Source organism: Leiobunum rupestre, chromosome 1 (assembly GCF_980474605.1).
Source record: "Leiobunum rupestre chromosome 1, qqLeiRupe1.1.hap1, whole genome shotgun sequence".
Lineage (NCBI taxonomy): Eukaryota > Metazoa > Arthropoda > Arachnida > Opiliones > Sclerosomatidae > Leiobunum > Leiobunum rupestre.
In genome coordinates this window covers 36,344,003-36,361,880 of record NC_143384.1, presented here as the reverse complement: position 1 = coordinate 36,361,880, position 17,878 = coordinate 36,344,003, and the positions used below count along the sequence as shown (strand labels likewise).

Sequence of the window (17,878 nt, the reverse complement as noted above, 5' to 3'; positions counted from 1 at the left end):
GAGGGGGTGGAAATTAATGGCACTAGGTGCGCGTCAAAGAGTTCTATCGAATGAGACCAACCCGTCCACCCTCAGGAGACCCGGGTTTAATTCAAACTTCCCGCCAAACTAACTTCTCGATGAAATATTTAAAAACAAAACGTGCTGAAACTTTTGGACAAGAGTGACATCTCTGGACCAACTATACAACCTATAAAAGTGTTCAAGGCTAAAAGTTCAAGCACTTGAATAAGGCGTCAGTTTTGGAGACTACGCGGTCAGAAATCTCGGTTCGAATCCCGAAATCGTCAAAATTATTTTTCGCAGCTCCATCTACCATGTCGCTTTCCACAACAAACAAACATACAACACTTAACGACATTCCGTCCATAGCAATAGTATCACTTCGAATATGTATTCGATGTGAAACTAAAAATGAATTGTTTTGGATATGCCTAGGGAAGTATTTTAATACATACGATGTGGAACCTATATTTCAGCTGGGCCACCTTGTTCTTATTTACTTTAAATAACCAAACGAAATTTTATGAAAAATAGTGCATTTATTTAGGAACGTTTATAAAAACTTACAAAACAAACTTATCACAACGTGTTTTGAATTCAAGGAATTGACAAGAACATTTTGTAATATAAAAATCGGTGGTAAATGTTATTTACTAAGCTTTAAATTGAGGTAATTAAATTATCTTTGATACAAAAAAACATTATGAAGAAAATCGACCTTTAACTTTGGAATCAGTTAGTTTCTACTTGTCAGTTCCCTCGACAGGCTTGGTGGCAAGGGGGGAGGTCACATTCTTCTCTCGCGTAGTAATTGGAACGACGCGTTCGTTGGGTTTCGGCGGCTCGATGGCCCTCTTGGGGGCCTCAACCATCAGGAAGCCATCGGGAGTTAGTGACGATGACACTTGTTCGGGTAACACGTCTTCGGGTAGCACGTAGCGACGGGTGAATTCCCGTTGGATGTAGCCGTGTTCGTCTTGTTTCTCGTGGTGTTTGCCGTGGATGACGACGCTGCTGTCGACCGTCTTGACTTCGATTTCGTCCGGACGGAAGTGACTGACGTCCAAGGAAATGAGGAACTTCTTGCCATCGTTCTTGATGTCGGACAGCCCGGTACCGGCCCGGCTAACGTGCTGGCGACGAGGGCGGATGTAATGTCCGTGGATCAACGAAGGCCTCACGAAGTCATCCTCCAGCAAGCCTCGACCGAAGTGCTGGTCGCCAATCTTCGAAGGAAAATCGAACGCATCCCACAAATTGCCGAGGTTGTAACTGGGAATTAAGCGCTTTGAATATTCCATTATTTCTATTATCTCTTAATATCGCTGACTGAAAACTCAAGTTTGTTTAAGTAACGCCGAGTCGCTGATTATAATATTTGACGCAAATTAGTACTCCGTTCAGTTGCTTGGTCGTTTCGAATCTGGTGATCGAAGTCGGCTGTGGAGCCTTTTATACCTACAAAATGCGTTCTCCAGAATGGAACCGAATTTTCTCGAAAACACTAGGAGGCTCTCTCGTTGCCGCGGGGGGGGGGGGGAAGAGTGGTAGACTGCGCGTGCGCGTATTTTCCGCGCGTTTGGTTGTTTGAATTTGATTGGCTACTCGCCAGTCTTCTCCGCGATGGGACGATGCGAAGGGTTGAGTATAAAAATGGCGCGCTTAAACGTTTGTGAACTTGGTTTTGACGGGGGAAGCCCTGGAAAGTTCTAGAATATTCATTATTCTCCAGATGTTTCTGTACATTAGGAACGTAATCATGTTTTTTGTTGGTATTGGAACGTTTCTTACGTCTTGAACATCAAGAAAATAATTTTGTACGCTTCCACGCTTATGCTTTTGTATTTCGGGAATTATCCAAATATTTGACTTGGCAATGAAAGTTTGGCCTCGTTTTCACACGCTATTTTTGGGTGGGTGATTTATTATTTTGGTATGTTTTTAAGAAAGTTCCTATGATTCAGGTTTGAGTCTGTGGTTATTTTGAACTTACTTTTTAATGAATTAATAGGAAAAGGTTTTTTACGTAAGGTTTGTAAAAAAGGGTCGAATGAAATTACTTGTAATAAGATCCCGTTGGCTTGGTTTAATAAAGTCGTAACTCTACTGAGCACATTTTCTAATGTAAAAACGGACAATCTTGCCCCTAATTCAGTTAAAAATTAAATATTATTTATAGTTATGAAGATATTACAATTTAAAAAATTTCGTATCTTGGTTACGATATTATTAATCCAGAAAAATGTTTAAAATTAATTTAGTAACTTCAAGTTACGATATTATTGATCTAAACAACTGGTTTAAAAAAGTAGTAACTTCTAAATCAGTTATTTTCGAGAAGTATAAAATAGAAACTATTTTAGAGTATAATATATATGAAAAACAAGTTGCAATGAGTTAGAAAACTAAAATCTAATGTTAAAATAGAAAATATCAAGTTACTACATTTTTCAACAAAGTTGTTTAGATTAATAATATCGTAACTTGAAGTTACCACTTTTTTAAACCCAGTTGTTTATATCAATAATATCGTGACTTGAAGTTACTAAATTAATTTTAAACATTTTTCTGGATTAATAATATCGTAACCAAGATACGACATTTTTAAAATTGAAATATCTCCATAACTATAAATTATATTTAATTTTTAACTGAATTAGGGGAAAGATTGTCCGTTTTTACATTAGAAAATGTGCTCAGTAGAGTTACGACTTTTGTAAACCCAGCTACGATGGGAATGATTAATATTATATCAAAATCTACGATATCAAGAATTTAGTTAATCTTAACGTAACTTGAAATTTCGATGGGTTAAAGTTTTATATTTTTTACAACACAAAATGAAATTTTCTCGATGTGATTTAATAAATTTATAAAAAAAACATTTTGGATAAATTTGAGTAAATTCCAGTAAATTAAGGTAAGTTCGAATAAAAGTGTATAAATAAGAATAAGTAAGTAATCAGCTAGGCTAATACCCAAGGTACCACCTTAGGCCTAAGTAATCAAGCGACTTTTAAAGCCATTAATTCAGGTGGCCGGGTTACAATGCGTAGGAGGGTGGTGAGTGGTGACAAGCCCTTCATGCCACGCGAGCCAACAGCTCCCTACACTCAGGGCCGTTACCAGGGGGGGGGTCGGGCCGTGCCCACCCTGAAACGTATGGTTGTATGTACAATTTTTATTTTTTTTATTTGTTTCCATTGCGTGCCCCCCCCCCCCCCCCCTGAAATCAAATCCTGGTTACGGTGCTGCCTAGTGCCTACACTAACTATTAACGTTAACCTTTACAAATGAAAATAAAAGCGAGTAAAATACAGCAAGATAAGTAAAGTTGAGTAAATGCAAATATTTTGGTAAATAAAGTCTGTGATCACGCCGATAAAAGTTATTTTTGTGTTGTCAAAAACATTTTAGGCCAATGTTATTCGTCTGAAACCTGAACCTTTTCAAAAAGTATTTAGAAATAAAACTTACTGTGGGTCAAAATACGTCATTTTTTTAAGAGATCAGGATGTGTCCGCTCAAACAATTGATTAATCCAGGGGTCCCACTCAAATCTACATTTATTTGTAGTCAAATAGGATTATATTTTTAAAAACACAGGATTCTAAAAATACAGGACTTTATAGGACTATTTTTTCAAAATTATGGAATTATATGTGCTATTTCATTTTCTAACTTTATGCATTTAAAAACAAAATCTATATTTACTTAAATAAATCTTTGATTTTCTAGTAACTTTTCAACCATTTTATCACAAAAAATAACTAGTAGTTAAAATATAACAAAAGTATAGATTAGAATGACTTTGTATAGGAAATTATCCTATAGCTATATCAAGAATTGATCTATCTATCTATATTATTATAACAAAAACAGTACTTCGAACTGAAAAAACAGTTTAGAGCTCGTTAGAGGTGCGGCCTTAAAGGGACATATATTATTTTTTATTGTTGATTAATTTGTTAAATTAATTGAAATAGTATTAAAAAATACTCCTGTGAACAACAGAATGACGTCATTCTGCTTTCAAATCACAGTCCACTGCTCCTCCAATTTTTAACACAAAATCTTTGGTAAAATTTTGCCCACAAAGGTATCCATATTTATATTTATTTTCTTCACTACTCATTTAACATTAAAATTTATTATTATTAGTTTATTAGTTATTTATTGCAGTAATCTGCAACAAAAAATAAACTAATAAAAATAAATTTTAAAATTTTAATGTTAAATGAGTAGTGAAGAAAATAAATATAAATTTGTTGTTCACAGGAGTATTTTTTAATACTATTTCAATTAATTTAACAAATTAATCAACAATAAAAAATAATATATGTCCCTTTAAGGCCGCACCTCTAACGAGCTCTAAACTGTTTTTTCAGTTCGAGGAATTGTTTTTTTTTTATAATATATGCCCATTTATGAGAAGTGGTGGTTTATAAAATTAGGTTGAGTCACTCTTGTAATTTTTTTTTAAATATTAAAAATGAAATGTTTGTATCAATAAATGTTTGTCGATAATTGAGCCAGTTTTTCAAAAAACAAGGAAACAAAAATAAATTTTTGTAATATGAATCGTGTACCCGTGTGTAGGTGCTGGTTTGCTCAGATTTAAAGAGTGTAATTTAATATTTTTAACAATATTTTTGGAAATACTACTGAAATTAAATACTATTATACATAATTATAAGTGAAAAATATAGCAATTACCAAAATCTTAGTTAATTTTTTGTTACTAGATGGCGGTACCACGATAATTATCACATGGGAAAAAGGGGGAGGTGGGTACCACGGTAATTATCACATGGGAAAATGGGGAGGGGGTACCCCGATAATTATCACATTCAAAAAAGGGAGGGGGCCTTACTGCGGTGGATCGACTATGGAAAAAAGGGTGCCACGGAAATTCTCGCATGGGTAAAAGGGGGAGGGTGCCTTACTGCGGTGGTTCGACTATGAGAAAAAGGGTGGCACGGAAATTATCCCATGGGAAAAAGGGGTTGAGGGGGGGGGGGTACTGGGGTGGAGTGCCTCGAAACACACAACTATCTGAGTGCCCGCCTGTAAGGCGGGCTTCTCGGCTAGTTTATAAATAGAGATAATGTTTATATTACGTCAATCGCGACAAGAGGACGTCATTTCTAGGGAGCCAATAATGCGCCGTCTGGAATTGTTTGTATGTTAAGGGGAGGGGCCAGGTAATGTAAACATTCCCTCTATATATAAATAGATCAATTCTTTGATTTACTAAATTCTTATATATCGTCGATTTTTATATAATATTAATCATTCCGATCGTATGCTATTACAAGTAATTGCATTCACCTTTTTTTAAAAACCTTACATAAAAAGCCTCCTCCTATTAATTCATTAAAAAGCAAGTTCAAAATAACCGGAGACTCAAACCTGAATCATAGGAACTTTCTTAAAAACATACCAAAATAAATTAATAAATCACCCACCCAAAAATAGCGTGTGAAAACGAGGCCAAACTTTCATTGCCAAGTCAAATATTAGGATAATTCCCGAAATACAAAAGCATAAGCGTGGAAGCGCACAAAGTAATTTTCTTGATGTTCATGACGTAAGAAACGTTCCAATAACAAAAAAAAACATGATTACGTTCCTAATGTACAGAAACATCTGGAGAATAATGGATATTCTAGAACTTTCCAGGGCTTCCCCCGTCAAAACAAAGTTCACAAACGTTTAAACGCGCCTTCCTTATACTCAACCAATCGCATCGTCCCATCGCGGAGAAGACCGGCGAGTAGCCAATCAAATTCAAACAACCAAACGCGCGGAAAATACGCGCACAAGTCTACCGCTCTTTTCCCCCCGCGGCTACGAGAGAGCCTCCGAGTGTTTTCGAGAAAATTCGGTTCCATCTAAATTCTCTCATTTGTAGGTATAAAAGGCTCCACAGCCGACTTCGATCACCAGATTCGAAACGACCAAGCAACTGAGCGGAGTACTAATTTGCGTCAAATATTATAATCAGCGACTCGGCGTTACTTAAACAAACTTGAGTTTTCAGTCAGCGATATTAAGAGATAATAGAAATAATGGAATTTTCAAGGCGCTTAATTCCCAGTTACAACCTCGGCAATTTGTGGGATGCGTTCGATTTTCCTTCGAAGATTGGCGACCAGCACTTCGGTCGAGGCTTGCTGGAGGATGACTTCGTGAGGCCTTCGTTGATCCACGGACATTACATCCGCCCTCGTCGCCAGCACGTTAGCCGGGCCGGTACCGGGCTGTCCGACGTCAAGAACGACGGCAAGAAGTTCCTCATTTCCTTGGACGTCAGTCACTTCCGTCCGGACGAAATCGAAGTCAAGACTGTTGACAGTAGCGTCGTCATCCACGGCAAACACGAGGAGAAACAAGACGAACACGGCTACATCCAACGGGAATTCACCCGTCGCTACGTGCTACCCGAAGACGTGTTACCCGAACAAGTGTCATCGTCACTGACTCCCGATGGCTTCCTGATGGTTGAGGCCCCCAAGAGGGCCATCGAGCCGCCGAAACCCAACGAACGCGTCGTTCCAATTACTATGCGAGAGAAGAATGTGACCTCCCCCCCTCCCCTCAAGCCGGCCGAGGAAACTGACAAGTAGAAACTAACTGATTTCAAAGTTAAAGGTCGATTTTGTTCATAATGTTTTTTTTTGTATCAAAGATAATTTAATTACCTCAATTTAAAGCTTAGTAAATAACATTTACCACTGTTTTCTAATTTACAAAATGTTCTTGTCAATTCCTTGAGTTCAAAACACGCTGTGATAAGTTTGTTTTGTAAGGTTTTATAAACGTTCCTAAATAAATGTACTATTTTTCATAAAATTTCGTTTGGTTATTTAAAGCTTAGACGTCCGTGTTTAAAGTAAACAAGACTATTTCGGCTGGCCGAAATATAGGTTCCACATCGTATGTGTTAAAATACTTCCATAGGCATATCCAGAACACTACTCATTTTATGAACCAAGTATGTAACTGACTTGTGAGTGGCTAGATTCGAAATGCGCAAAATTATAGGATTTTATAGGACTTTTTTGCTAAAAATATAGAACATTTTTGAAAATATAGCATTTTATAGGACATCTGGAGGCCCTGTTAATCAGGGGTGAGATGTGTTACGGCCATGCCAACGGGGTGATCCTTGGGGATAGGGATAGGACACCCGTGGGCCTGTCGGAAGTATAACAACCACATTATCTGCCTTCCAGACTCTTGGGATTACTATACTACGTCACTACTACCGAAAAAAATATAAATAACTGAAATTTTTTTAAATTCAAATTTATACGGAACAGTCTTAGAGCTGGCGGACATTTTCTAGTGTAAAATTGAATGACCTTGAACCATATCTTCAAGGTCATTAAAAAACTATTTCTAGAACCGTTGGGGTATATCTTCAAGGTCATTAAAAAACTATTTCTAGAACCGTTGGGGTTTCGGATATGGCTCCAATTATTAAGTTGTTGCTCGCCACATAATTAGTTCAAATAACTTTGATTTGACCAATAAGAAATCCAATTGAAATGTCACGGAAGGCATTAATTATTATTACTTGTTGTCATGACAACGTCTTACAGAAATCGATAATTTTTAATAATAATAATTATTGTCATTGAAAGGCTAATGAGCATCGCCTAACGCTTTAGCTGATGAGGGAAGAAAATCCAGGGGCGGATACATATGGGGAGTGCGCGCACCCCTTGACGCGGGCGGTTCACGGCAAGGGGAGGGCGCCCCCCCCACGATGTGAGTTGATGATGTGTTATTACACCCATAGCTCAAGATGTCTTTTAGCGCCCCCCTTGAGTTTTTCTGTAGATAATCTAGGCTAAAAGTATGGGAGGCGAGTCGGGTTTTCGTTATCGAAATTTTAGGCGGGTCGGTTCGGGTTTAATTTTATAATTTTTTTTTCCGGGCCGGGTTTTTTTAACGGGTCGGTTCGGGTACGGCCTTTTACATAAGACTTATCAGGTCGGGTTGGGCTTTTTATATGTTAGTGAATAGTGATAGGGCCTTCAAGTTTCTATTTTATTCGCAACAGCAAACCTCTACATACAGAAAGTGAATCATTATCACCATCACGTTTAAATCATACTCTTGGCACGTTCACTAATTTTTAACTGTTTCTCAAAGAGCTCCAAGCGCCATCTACTGACAAAATTTGAATCTGGGTGTCCGTTCTTGCAAGCGTATGCTATAAAAGGTGCAAGTTTTTCGGGTCGGGCCGGGTTTTAATTTTATCGGGCCTGTTCGGGTCGGGTTTAAAATTTTTAAAATTTTCTTCTGCCGGGTCGGGTTTCAACTTTCGGGGGCCGGATCTGGTCGGGTTTTCGAAATGAATAATTTTGGCCGACCGGTTCGGCTCCGGTTTTCGAAATGAATAATTTTGGCGGGCCGGGTCAAGTCCGGTTTTAGAAATGAATAATTTGGGGGGCTGGGTCGGTTCCGGTTTTCGTAATGAATAATTTTGGCGGGCCGGGTCGGGCTTTAAAACTAGCCGGCTCGACTCATCTCTATCGGGTACTTTAGGAAATATGTTTTTAGTTCTTAAAATATGAATATATTTACCTTTAATTGTTGATTCCCTGAAAATACCCACACAATGTGCAAACTATTTCTTTGAATTATAATTAATGTCATTCATTGCTCCCGTGTCCATCCCAAAAAGAAACAGACCAATGATTTACTACAGGGTATAGGGAAATGACACAAAAATTTTATTCGTATCCGACGAACTTATAGCGATTGCCATTTGACTGCCCAAGTTTCACTCCGAGTCCGTCGTTGACGAAATAAGTGCTTAAATAAAACATCTTCAAGAAAATCTCCAAGAAGTAATATTTCCTACAAGTTATAGTGCTTGTTGAAATATGCGGCTCTGTATAACACTGTTACCACACGTCAGGGAAAAGTCATGAAATTTTAAGAATTTGTAAAAAGTCGGCGAATTCAATTTTATTTTGACACTTTTTGAAAGTAAATTTACTATGACAAATTCTATGATTATCATTTATTTCCTTGAAAGTTTGGCTAATTTTTTCAACATTGAAATAACCTTTTTACTGAAATATAAGTCCATTTAAATTTATAAGTATAAAAGTCTAAAGTCAATTTTGGCCTTGAAAAGTCAGGAAATCTCTTAAAATGGTCCGGGAATTTTAAACTGAAAATTTTATGGCAAACCTGTATATATTGAAAGGCTTATTATTGTCAATGATTTCCCAATTTTGACCATTAATAATTTTTTTATATTTCCTTGAAGACATTTTTACATGTATTGTAAAATTGCTAAAGGTCCAGTCTCTTTTGTATCTACACCCGTTAATAATGCTTTTATGGTTTCAGGGAGCTAAACTTCAATGAAATGAAAAAGACCATTTTGTCAGGGTGAAAATAAGGTTTTTTATTTTTCACCTAAAAACAATATAAATTATCTATTAAGGCCTAAGTCAAAAATGAAATACAGCAACCAATTTTTGGGAGATAGACTAGAAACACTGAAATAAGGGTTTAGTTGAAATAACAGTTAAGGGATTTGTTTTGTTTTCTTAAGAGTGATGTTTTTCTTAAAATATTAAATATTATAAATGTACGAAATGCCGAAAGTTGTCCTTGTACAATAGTTTTTACAAAGGTTGTGTTTTGGAAAAAGAAAAATGAAAACGAGAAATTATACAGACAACTTTTTGTTTTTCTTTGAGAATATTTTCCGAACTTTTTAGCTTTTTCAGTTTTTATAGTAAAAATTTTATCAGCAACTAATCTGTACAAATTTTACAAATCGCGTTTTTTATTTCAAATTTTCCGTGTTTTTAAAAATATTGCCATTTACCTAGAACTGCGTCTTTGACCGCATCTACATATTGAGCGGGAACCCAGTAAATCCAATAACGGGAGGCTTCCGTTGGGCCTAGTTGAATTCCCTAAAAACAAATGGTGTTTAATTTCGAAGGATGAAAAATTTCACTTTTAAATTAAGTTTTTTTTTAATTCGTTTCTCACCAAAATATGATATTCCTCATGCCCCTCTATGGGTTCGGTAACTACCGTTTTAATCGAGGGCATTGGAATTTTGTCTGTTCGTTCTGTTAAGATTAAAAATTAATTTGTTAATATTGCAACGGCCCAGCCGACACCACCAGATGTCGCCTGCTCCGTTGCAAGGACTATTATTTTTTATTATTATTTTTTGTGAACCAATTCAAACTATAAAAACTCATGCGCAGAAGTTAAAATTTTCTCTTTGGTGTTTTTTACCCTCGACAAGTGATCTCGGGCCACGTTATAATTTTACAAAAGACTTTAAGGATCTTTTTTTGTTTGATATACAATGCCTTCGACTTAGGAGAACCTTCGAATTGAGGGACTTTAATATATTGTAAGTTTTACCAATTAAATGTTTTTCTAATTCATATCGAAGCCATTGCCGTCATTATTTACATTAAGACTAAGCCTAATCAGATATAAGGATCGAACATTAAATATTGTAACCGAGGTTATCGTAATTCCGTTTAATTATTGCAATTAGGAAGGATAACGGTTACAATATAAACGTTATATTCTATAACGTATTGTTATAAAATCAACCTATGTTTAATTATTAAACCTAAACAAAAAACTATTAAATATCATTATAAAATTAATAATCTATAATCATAAAAAAAACCTAAAAAAAATCAGACATGCGTTAAAATCATAAACTAACGTAAGTGTTGGTGCCTAGAAAAAATTGAAAATACTTTGTCCTCGCCAATATTGCACAAAACGCGAAATGTATCGTACCCTATTATACCACAAACGGAAAAGTAACGCTAGAAACCGTTAAATTTGGTTAATTTTCAAAAATTAATATCTCTGCAAATTTTCATTTTGACACAGAAATGTTCAATATTGTCTAAATCATCCAAAAAAAAAAAATAAAATCGGACATGCGTTGGTGTGTTGATATTCACCCAAAAAAACCTATCGTATAATTATAAAACCTAAAATATGCAGTAGAATTCTGATAATTTAATATCAAAATAAAAATATTAGAAAATGACAATTACCTTTCGTTCCTATCCAAATTTGATCGGATTCTAATTTGAACGTTAATCGGACTTTGCCCCCGGATTTGTTAACCATTCCCGATAAGGGGAACGCTGGTAGACTGTCTTTAACATTTTTTATACCAGGCATAGCATCTTCTGGCACGCCCTTATCGATTATTTTCTTATGCATCTAAAGAAATGAAATGAATTTGGAATATTAAAAGTCAAATGTTTTTAACTTACCTTTTGTTTACACAATGGTTCTTTACTAGATGCTAAAAAATCAAATTTTAAAGTTAATAAATTCAGATTTTGTGCTTTGAAATTTAAAAAAATACTAACTTGCTGCTTTTTCTTCCTTTAACTCTTCTTTGGTTGGTGCGGTAATTGATAAAACATCCGTTAACGTTGATCCAACGACCATTACTTTAGCTCCTTTAGTAACACCTAAATCTCTAAGCGTTTTATCATCTTTGGCCAGACCTTTAAACATTACTTTTTGCATCGTTGTTGGAACCCCTGAAATAATTTTATTCATTTAATATTTAAGAACTGCATTTTGGGGCAATGAAACAGTGAAATATTTACCGGTTAAAGTTTGAATATGTTGCTTTAGAAGCCCGACAGTGGCATCCAATGGAAATACTACATCGTGCTTTTGTTTATTGAAAATAACTTTAAATTCTACCATTTCTTTTGGACCATCTGATGTTGATGGTATTGGTGCTGCTAGTGCTGTACCTTCCCCTAACGAATCTAAATAATAATTGTTCATTATATTCATTTACACTTTTTTTGTTAAATTATTTAAATACCTAATATTTGCCTTAAGGCTGAGGCAGCAGTGGATGACAAGTCCAATCCGTTACTACTTGTCACGTTTGTATCTGATTGTCTAGTAGGCACATCTTCTTTAGTCTCTTTCAGTGAAGTCATTTCTTCGTCAGTCGACTCTGGAAGCTTATTCTCAGTTTCTGCGTATTCCCCAAATTATTAATCAATTGAAAAGACATACGTCATATGGATACATGTACACGAACATATACCGATGTTTTAAGCCTTGCTTTTTTTCAAATATAAGGTTTTCAGCCGATACGCGATTAAGTTTCACAAATTTATTTACCAACTAAGTAGTCTAACTTTTAAAATTGTAAGCTTAACTTATAAATTTACCTATAATTAAAGAAAATTTCAAAATTTAGGGCATTATTTACCTTCTGACGATTTTCCATTGTCATCGCTAGCCATTTTGTTTAATTTTTTAAATTTTATTTTCGCTTTCCGAAAAGCGCCATCTATCTGTATCGTTTCATATTGTGAAAAATAAATTCTCGGTAATAGATGGCAATAGCTCCTCGTTTTTCTTAAACATAACAGTAAATGGAAGCGGGTTTTATGATAATAATGATAGAAAATTCTCGCGGTTTAGGTAAAAACTGATTTTATTAAAGACAGAATGGTACATTTATAGTTATTGAATGTCGCGTTGGACGCATTCTCCACTGACACAACGACTCTTTTCACTTCCCTGTTAAAAAATTAAATTAAAATAAAATAAAACTAGAAGTAAGGCATAGCTTACAAGTCTGTAGCACGGGGAATCGTTTTCCATGGTAATATTGGAAAGTTCGTAAGAGTCCGTTTTATGATAACAGGAACCAATACACGGGGTTACCTGTTTTTAAAATCAATATTAATAAATTTGTTTTGTCAAGATTAAAGATAACACTAATAGTTTTACAATTTGGTAGAATCCCTTGTTTTCGTGACATGTTTCAAATTCATCTTTAGGGACGCAAATTCCATTCGAGCATTGCTACGTGTTGGATAATTAAAAATTCGTTTATTTTGGTACATACATAAACCAGGGCTTAAAGGAAAACGCGTGGGGAAAACTAATAGCATTTTCCATTTGATTGCTCGAGATTCGCTCCGAATGTGTCTCTGACGTCATAGATCTCGCCCCAATCGACTAGAGTAAAACTGCAAATGTAACATCCCATTACCATATTCCCGCACTTTGTTGTTTTTCATCTGCTAGTAATTTGAATTTTCGCGTCTTGGTCTGCCATTTTGCCATAAAATCTTAAAGGAACACGCAAAAATTTTCTCCGATATCGATCCGTTGATCTGTCGAAATCGGCAGATCGGTTTTGGGCGATTAAGGAGCACACGCGATAGCGGGAAATGAAACTCGCGAAACTTGATCGAAGCAGATCCGAGCACGCAAATGGAACATAACATGTTGATCAGAGCGATCTAAGGCGCTCGAGAGCAGTCAAATGGAAAACGCTATAAGTAGCAGAAACTGTTTAAACTGCACCTTGAACTTTCTTTGAACTTGATAAACCCACAGGGCCTCTTTCGTCATTGTCACTGTGCAGTTTTAGAAAATTATCCCACTTAGTTTTCCCCACGCCACTTTTCTGCCCTTTAACATCTAAACGTACCCCATTTTCCCCACAAATAGTTGAATCCTCGAAAATGTAGATGTCGCCCCAATCTGTTGAATTTTGCTTTCCACACTGATAGGAGCAGTTAAAAGGGTTGTTTAACTGAAAATAGATGCACATTTGTTCATGTAATTGCTGCGGTTTCGCGCTAGATGGAGCTCTTTTAGATTTTAAAACGTGATTCATTAGCTGAAAACTATTCGTGAGTTCTGAACCGTTAAGAGAACGGCCTAGGACTGAGCTGTGACGTCACGAAAAAGTTCTGGATAGTTCAGAACTTTTGTACGAATAGTTGTCATTCAAATTAGAATCGTACGATTTGACGTACGCAGCCCGATGAGCAGACGAATTTTAGAGATTTCAACCTTGAGTTCCGGCCAGTACTTGGTCTTGAGCAGGTACCATTTAGAACGGTTCCGAACGGTTCAACAAGAGGGCGAATAGTTTGCATTTGGGTAGTTCTAGAATTTTTTTGGCCGAATAATGCGCATGGGGACTGGTTGAACGGTTCAGAACTCACGAATAGTTTTCAGCTGGTTTACACAGAGTCACGTAGCGACCAACGTGAGAAGTTCATAAATAGCTGAATTTTTGTCTCCTAAGATTACGACAATTTGCTATTATAAAACACAAAGCGTCTGCTTAGCAGACGAAAATTGAGCTGTTTCAGCTTGTCGCGGTGACCGCTACGTGTCCCTAATTAATTTAAACCAAATAAGTTAATTATCGAAATTACCTTTCTTCCGGTACCATTGTCATTTGGAAACACTTCATTGCACCAGGAAGTCAGGTCATCATCGGACAGTAACCCGTAATATTCGGTAGTGGACGATGACACTTCGTTATTGAATGATAAATATTTATATATTAGGGCATTTTTAAACCATGGATAAAAATAATAAAATATATTTAAATATGATAACATTATATATTTAAAAAAATATTTATCATTTTAAAATCAAATTAAATTGACTTTAATAAGTGAATCGTATAATGTATTTTACCATTAAAATATATTTAATCTTAACAAAATTTAAGAAGAATTTGTTCTAAATTATTTAAATATAATAATTTAATTTCCTATCTTAGATCTATATTTTTTTAAATAAAATTACTCTTACCTGATATCAAAAACATTCCAAAAGCCAAAAGCGAAATAATTACGAGAACTTTGGACAAAGACATAATTAATATTAAGTAATCTAATCCAAATAAAAGAGCTAAATCCGAACTAAAGAAGAAGCAGCTAATGGTTATTCCGCACGAAGTTCGACGCAGTCCGAGAAAGAATGATTTAAAAATAGCCGAATAAACCAATATAGCTAAGCCTAAAACTTGCATGCCAGTGAAAACTAACAAAAAAACCTTCAGGCACCCCGCTGTTTACACAGCGTGTAGATGAATAAAAATTTCTGATATCTTGTCAAATCGTTCTTTTCTCTCTTGTTGATTTTAAATGTTATTTATTTTATAGAGTTCCGTACGAAATTGATCGCTTTAATAAGACTTTATTTGACACGTATATCATTTATCTTAGTAAATAGTAGTCATCAGTTTTATCAATATTCATGTGAGATGATTTCACGCTCAGATATTTATCCTTGAGTTTTGAATTTCAAATAAATAGGATGTAACCATTAACTTTTAGCACTCTACCCCCAAAAATGTTAAAAATTAATCGCCAGGAATGCTAAATATGCCAACCGTTTCGCAATACCGTTACTTTTAAATTAAGTCATTGAGCAATTTCTATCTCTTAATTATGTGTGTTTGAGAATTTATAAGGGTCTTAAGCAACTTGTTTTTGTGAAGGCGCTTTTTTTTAAATGAGTTTTATTGACATATGCTAGTAGTATTAATGAACCCTCATATTTTTTTCAATAATTGTTAATTATTTTTATTTTTCATAAAAATACAAAACTGTGATAACAATATCAAAAAATAAGTTTTCTTTGGATTTAATGCGAGGATTGTACAAAATTTTCTAAATATATCAAAACAGTTTCATTTCCTTTAACTCTTTCAATGGAAGACTTTTCAAAAAAAAATTATACACTTGTTAAAAATATTTAATTCTTAGATTTCTTTGTACGATATATGAGGAATAGTGTTAAAAATGGCACTGTTTGAAAATTACTTTGATAGGAAATTTAGGTAACTTTCCGCAACTTGATCAGGTGCTTCTAGTTGGGGATAATGACTAATATTTTCCAAAACATGAATGCTTGGGTTATGAATAATGCTTTGATAATAAGTAGCAAATGGCGGTGGGTTAACAGGATCCAAATTTCCGTAAATCAAATGAACTTTAACTTTAGATTGGCGTAACGCTCCCACCCAGCGCTCTTCGTGTGAAAACCTTTCATCAATATAACCAAGTAAGGCACCGAGTGCTCTATAACCATCTTGAAGCCTTAGAATGGTCCAATAGTCGTTTAATTCTGCATGCGACGGTTGAGTATATGGTCCAAATACTTCCCTCAAACCCAGTTGATAGAAGTAAAAATTTCCAAAACGTGCCAAGATTGTTCCCAAAATTGGCATTCGAAGTAATTTTTGTACCAAACGTGGATGGTGTAAGCTTGGAAAGATGCCTCCATTCATAAGACACACTGAATCAATTTTAATTTGAGACTTGTCTTCATTGAATCGGGCCAAAAGTTCTTGAGCAACTGTATCTCCATAATCGTGAGCTAATATGTTTACAGACTTTACAGAGACAACCTTAGTTAAAAGATGTTCAACTAGATTTGCTTGCTCGAATATGGAATAACGGTGATGTCTCGGTTTATCGCTAAAACCAAATCCAAGAAAGTCTACAAATATAATTTTCGCAAAACGTTTCTTTAAGTGAGGGAATAATTTGTAATAATCGAAACTTGAAGTAGGAAATCCGTGTAAACAAATTACATTGCCATCACCGGTGCCAGTGCTCTCTACGTAGTATATATTGTAGTCGTTGAATGTAAAGAAATTTCCATAAGTTTTCCACTGGTGAACTATGGGTGATATGGGTGGTGGCGGGTAGTTCATGAACACAGCAAATACCACAACAGTGAAGGCAGTTAAATTTATTTTCCATCCCATTCTTGCGTTCGCGTAAATAGTAGTTAAATTCAAATAAAATCTAAACAACCACGCCCAAACTAACGAAACCGTTTTATCTTGAAAATGAAATCAACTTCCTTTGAATCCTTTTTCCATTGCTAAGCTTACAATAATTGGTATAAGTTTCAATTAAACTGACATTCCAAGAAAAGCGTCTGCTTATTTAAGTTTCCGTGGATTCATAATAGATGGCGCCAGCTTTTCTATCATCTCAAAATTTTCAAAAATATTCCGAAGTCTCGGTCAACTTCCACTACGCGCAGTAGGTTGTAGTCGAAGTTGGCCGTGCTCACGCTTTTGCTTATGTTTTTACACGTGTAAAATCCTTTTTATCGCAGTGATTAAAAGAATTCAAGAGTAAATGTTTTAATAATTAGTAAAATTTCGTCTTCATTCCAGCTAGAAGCAACAAACACAAGGAGAACGCAGCTAGCCCTTAAACACGCTAACGAAGGGTTGTGTACGAATTTCATTGGACGAGCGTCACGAGCCTTTACACTGAACGTTTTACGGGCGGGGGGAAGACAATTTCCGAATTTTCCCCTTCCGACGGCAGCAGGCGCTAAAGCGTCTAGAAAATGAAAAATGTACACAAGAAAATCCACGACTTTTGATGGGTTAACCCATCAAAAGTCGTGGATTTTCTTGTGTACATTTTTGAAAAACTAGGGGTCACAGGTCCTACCGTCCTTGGGACCTGATAATTAATTGTGAGTTTCTTTTGGTAGGGTAGTTGTGTTTACTACTCCTAGCCGGCAGCAATAGTGTATTTTTCTCGACGGACCTTGGCCCGGCCGCTCTAGCGACTGAGTCTATGCCAACACTACGCTTTAGCAGTTGGCTTAAATAAATAAATAAATAGCGCTAAGGGTCATTAAGTCCGTAGAAACAGTTTAAAAATGTGAAGAGCTAGGGGTCACAGGTCCTTATGAGCAGTTAGAAAATAAACTTTATTTACAAGACTGCTTGTAACATGGGTATTTTATTGAAAAACCTTTATGAAAACTACCTGGAATCTAGGAGCAACAAACACAACACTGCCCACACCAGGAGAACGCAATTTGGACGTTGAGACGTTTATCGTAACCCTCAGCACTCGGTCCGTCCCAAACGTCAGTATGAAGAAGTACCCATACATCCAAAACGCATACACAACAAAATCATCACCCAAAACCGCCATAACGCAAACTAAACATTCCCACACTACACATAAACATTACAATAATAACATTTCCAATGAAACTAAGTTGAAAC

The 17,878-nt window shown here is 35.7% G+C and overlaps 4 protein-coding genes and 1 pseudogene across 6 annotated transcripts; 1 reads left to right on the top strand and 4 right to left on the bottom strand.

Annotated features, from left to right (window-relative positions):
- Positions 1-530: 530 nt before the first annotated feature.
- LOC149962233 (protein lethal(2)essential for life pseudogene) lies at positions 531-1,390 on the bottom strand (annotated as a pseudogene).
- Positions 1,391-5,964: 4,574 nt separating this feature from the next.
- LOC149962232 (protein lethal(2)essential for life-like) lies at positions 5,965-6,858 on the top strand. Its single transcript, XM_090179162.1, has one exon. The coding sequence runs from the start codon at positions 6,075-6,077 to the stop codon at positions 6,630-6,632; it is 558 nt and encodes a 185-aa protein (XP_090035288.1). The 5' UTR covers positions 5,965-6,074; the 3' UTR covers positions 6,633-6,858.
- A 2,621-nt stretch (positions 6,859-9,479) lies between these two features.
- LOC149962231 (ubiquitin domain-containing protein UBFD1-like) lies at positions 9,480-12,361 on the bottom strand. Of its 3 annotated transcripts, XM_090167500.1 has the most exons (9): positions 12,278-12,361; positions 11,879-12,037; positions 11,652-11,819; positions 11,406-11,582; positions 11,307-11,338; positions 11,082-11,253; positions 10,036-10,118; positions 9,866-9,956; positions 9,480-9,796 (listed from the first exon to the last, which is right to left on the bottom strand). In XM_090167500.1, the coding sequence occupies exons 1-9, from the start codon at positions 12,309-12,311 to the stop codon at positions 9,792-9,794; spliced, it is 921 nt and encodes a 306-aa protein (XP_090023626.1). In that variant the 5' UTR covers positions 12,312-12,361; the 3' UTR covers positions 9,480-9,791. The 3 variants fall into 3 exon arrangements, with proteins under 3 accessions (XP_090023626.1, XP_090023625.1, XP_090023627.1); XM_090167499.1 differs by lacking the exon at positions 9,480-9,796 and having other exon boundaries at positions 9,843-9,956; XM_090167501.1 differs by lacking the exons at positions 9,480-9,796; positions 12,278-12,361 and adding an exon at positions 12,110-12,262 and having other exon boundaries at positions 9,843-9,956.
- A 126-nt stretch (positions 12,362-12,487) lies between these two features.
- LOC149962230 (uncharacterized) lies at positions 12,488-14,822 on the bottom strand. Its single transcript, XM_090167497.1, has 6 exons — positions 14,638-14,822; positions 14,253-14,353; positions 13,514-13,618; positions 12,805-12,879; positions 12,646-12,738; positions 12,488-12,591 (listed from the first exon to the last, which is right to left on the bottom strand). The coding sequence occupies exons 1-6, from the start codon at positions 14,699-14,701 to the stop codon at positions 12,535-12,537; spliced, it is 495 nt and encodes a 164-aa protein (XP_090023623.1). The 5' UTR covers positions 14,702-14,822; the 3' UTR covers positions 12,488-12,534.
- A 618-nt stretch (positions 14,823-15,440) lies between these two features.
- LOC149962229 (mesoderm-specific transcript protein-like) lies at positions 15,441-16,725 on the bottom strand. Its single transcript, XM_090167496.1, has one exon. The coding sequence runs from the start codon at positions 16,601-16,603 to the stop codon at positions 15,650-15,652; it is 954 nt and encodes a 317-aa protein (XP_090023622.1). The 5' UTR covers positions 16,604-16,725; the 3' UTR covers positions 15,441-15,649.
- Positions 16,726-17,878: the final 1,153 nt, after the last annotated feature.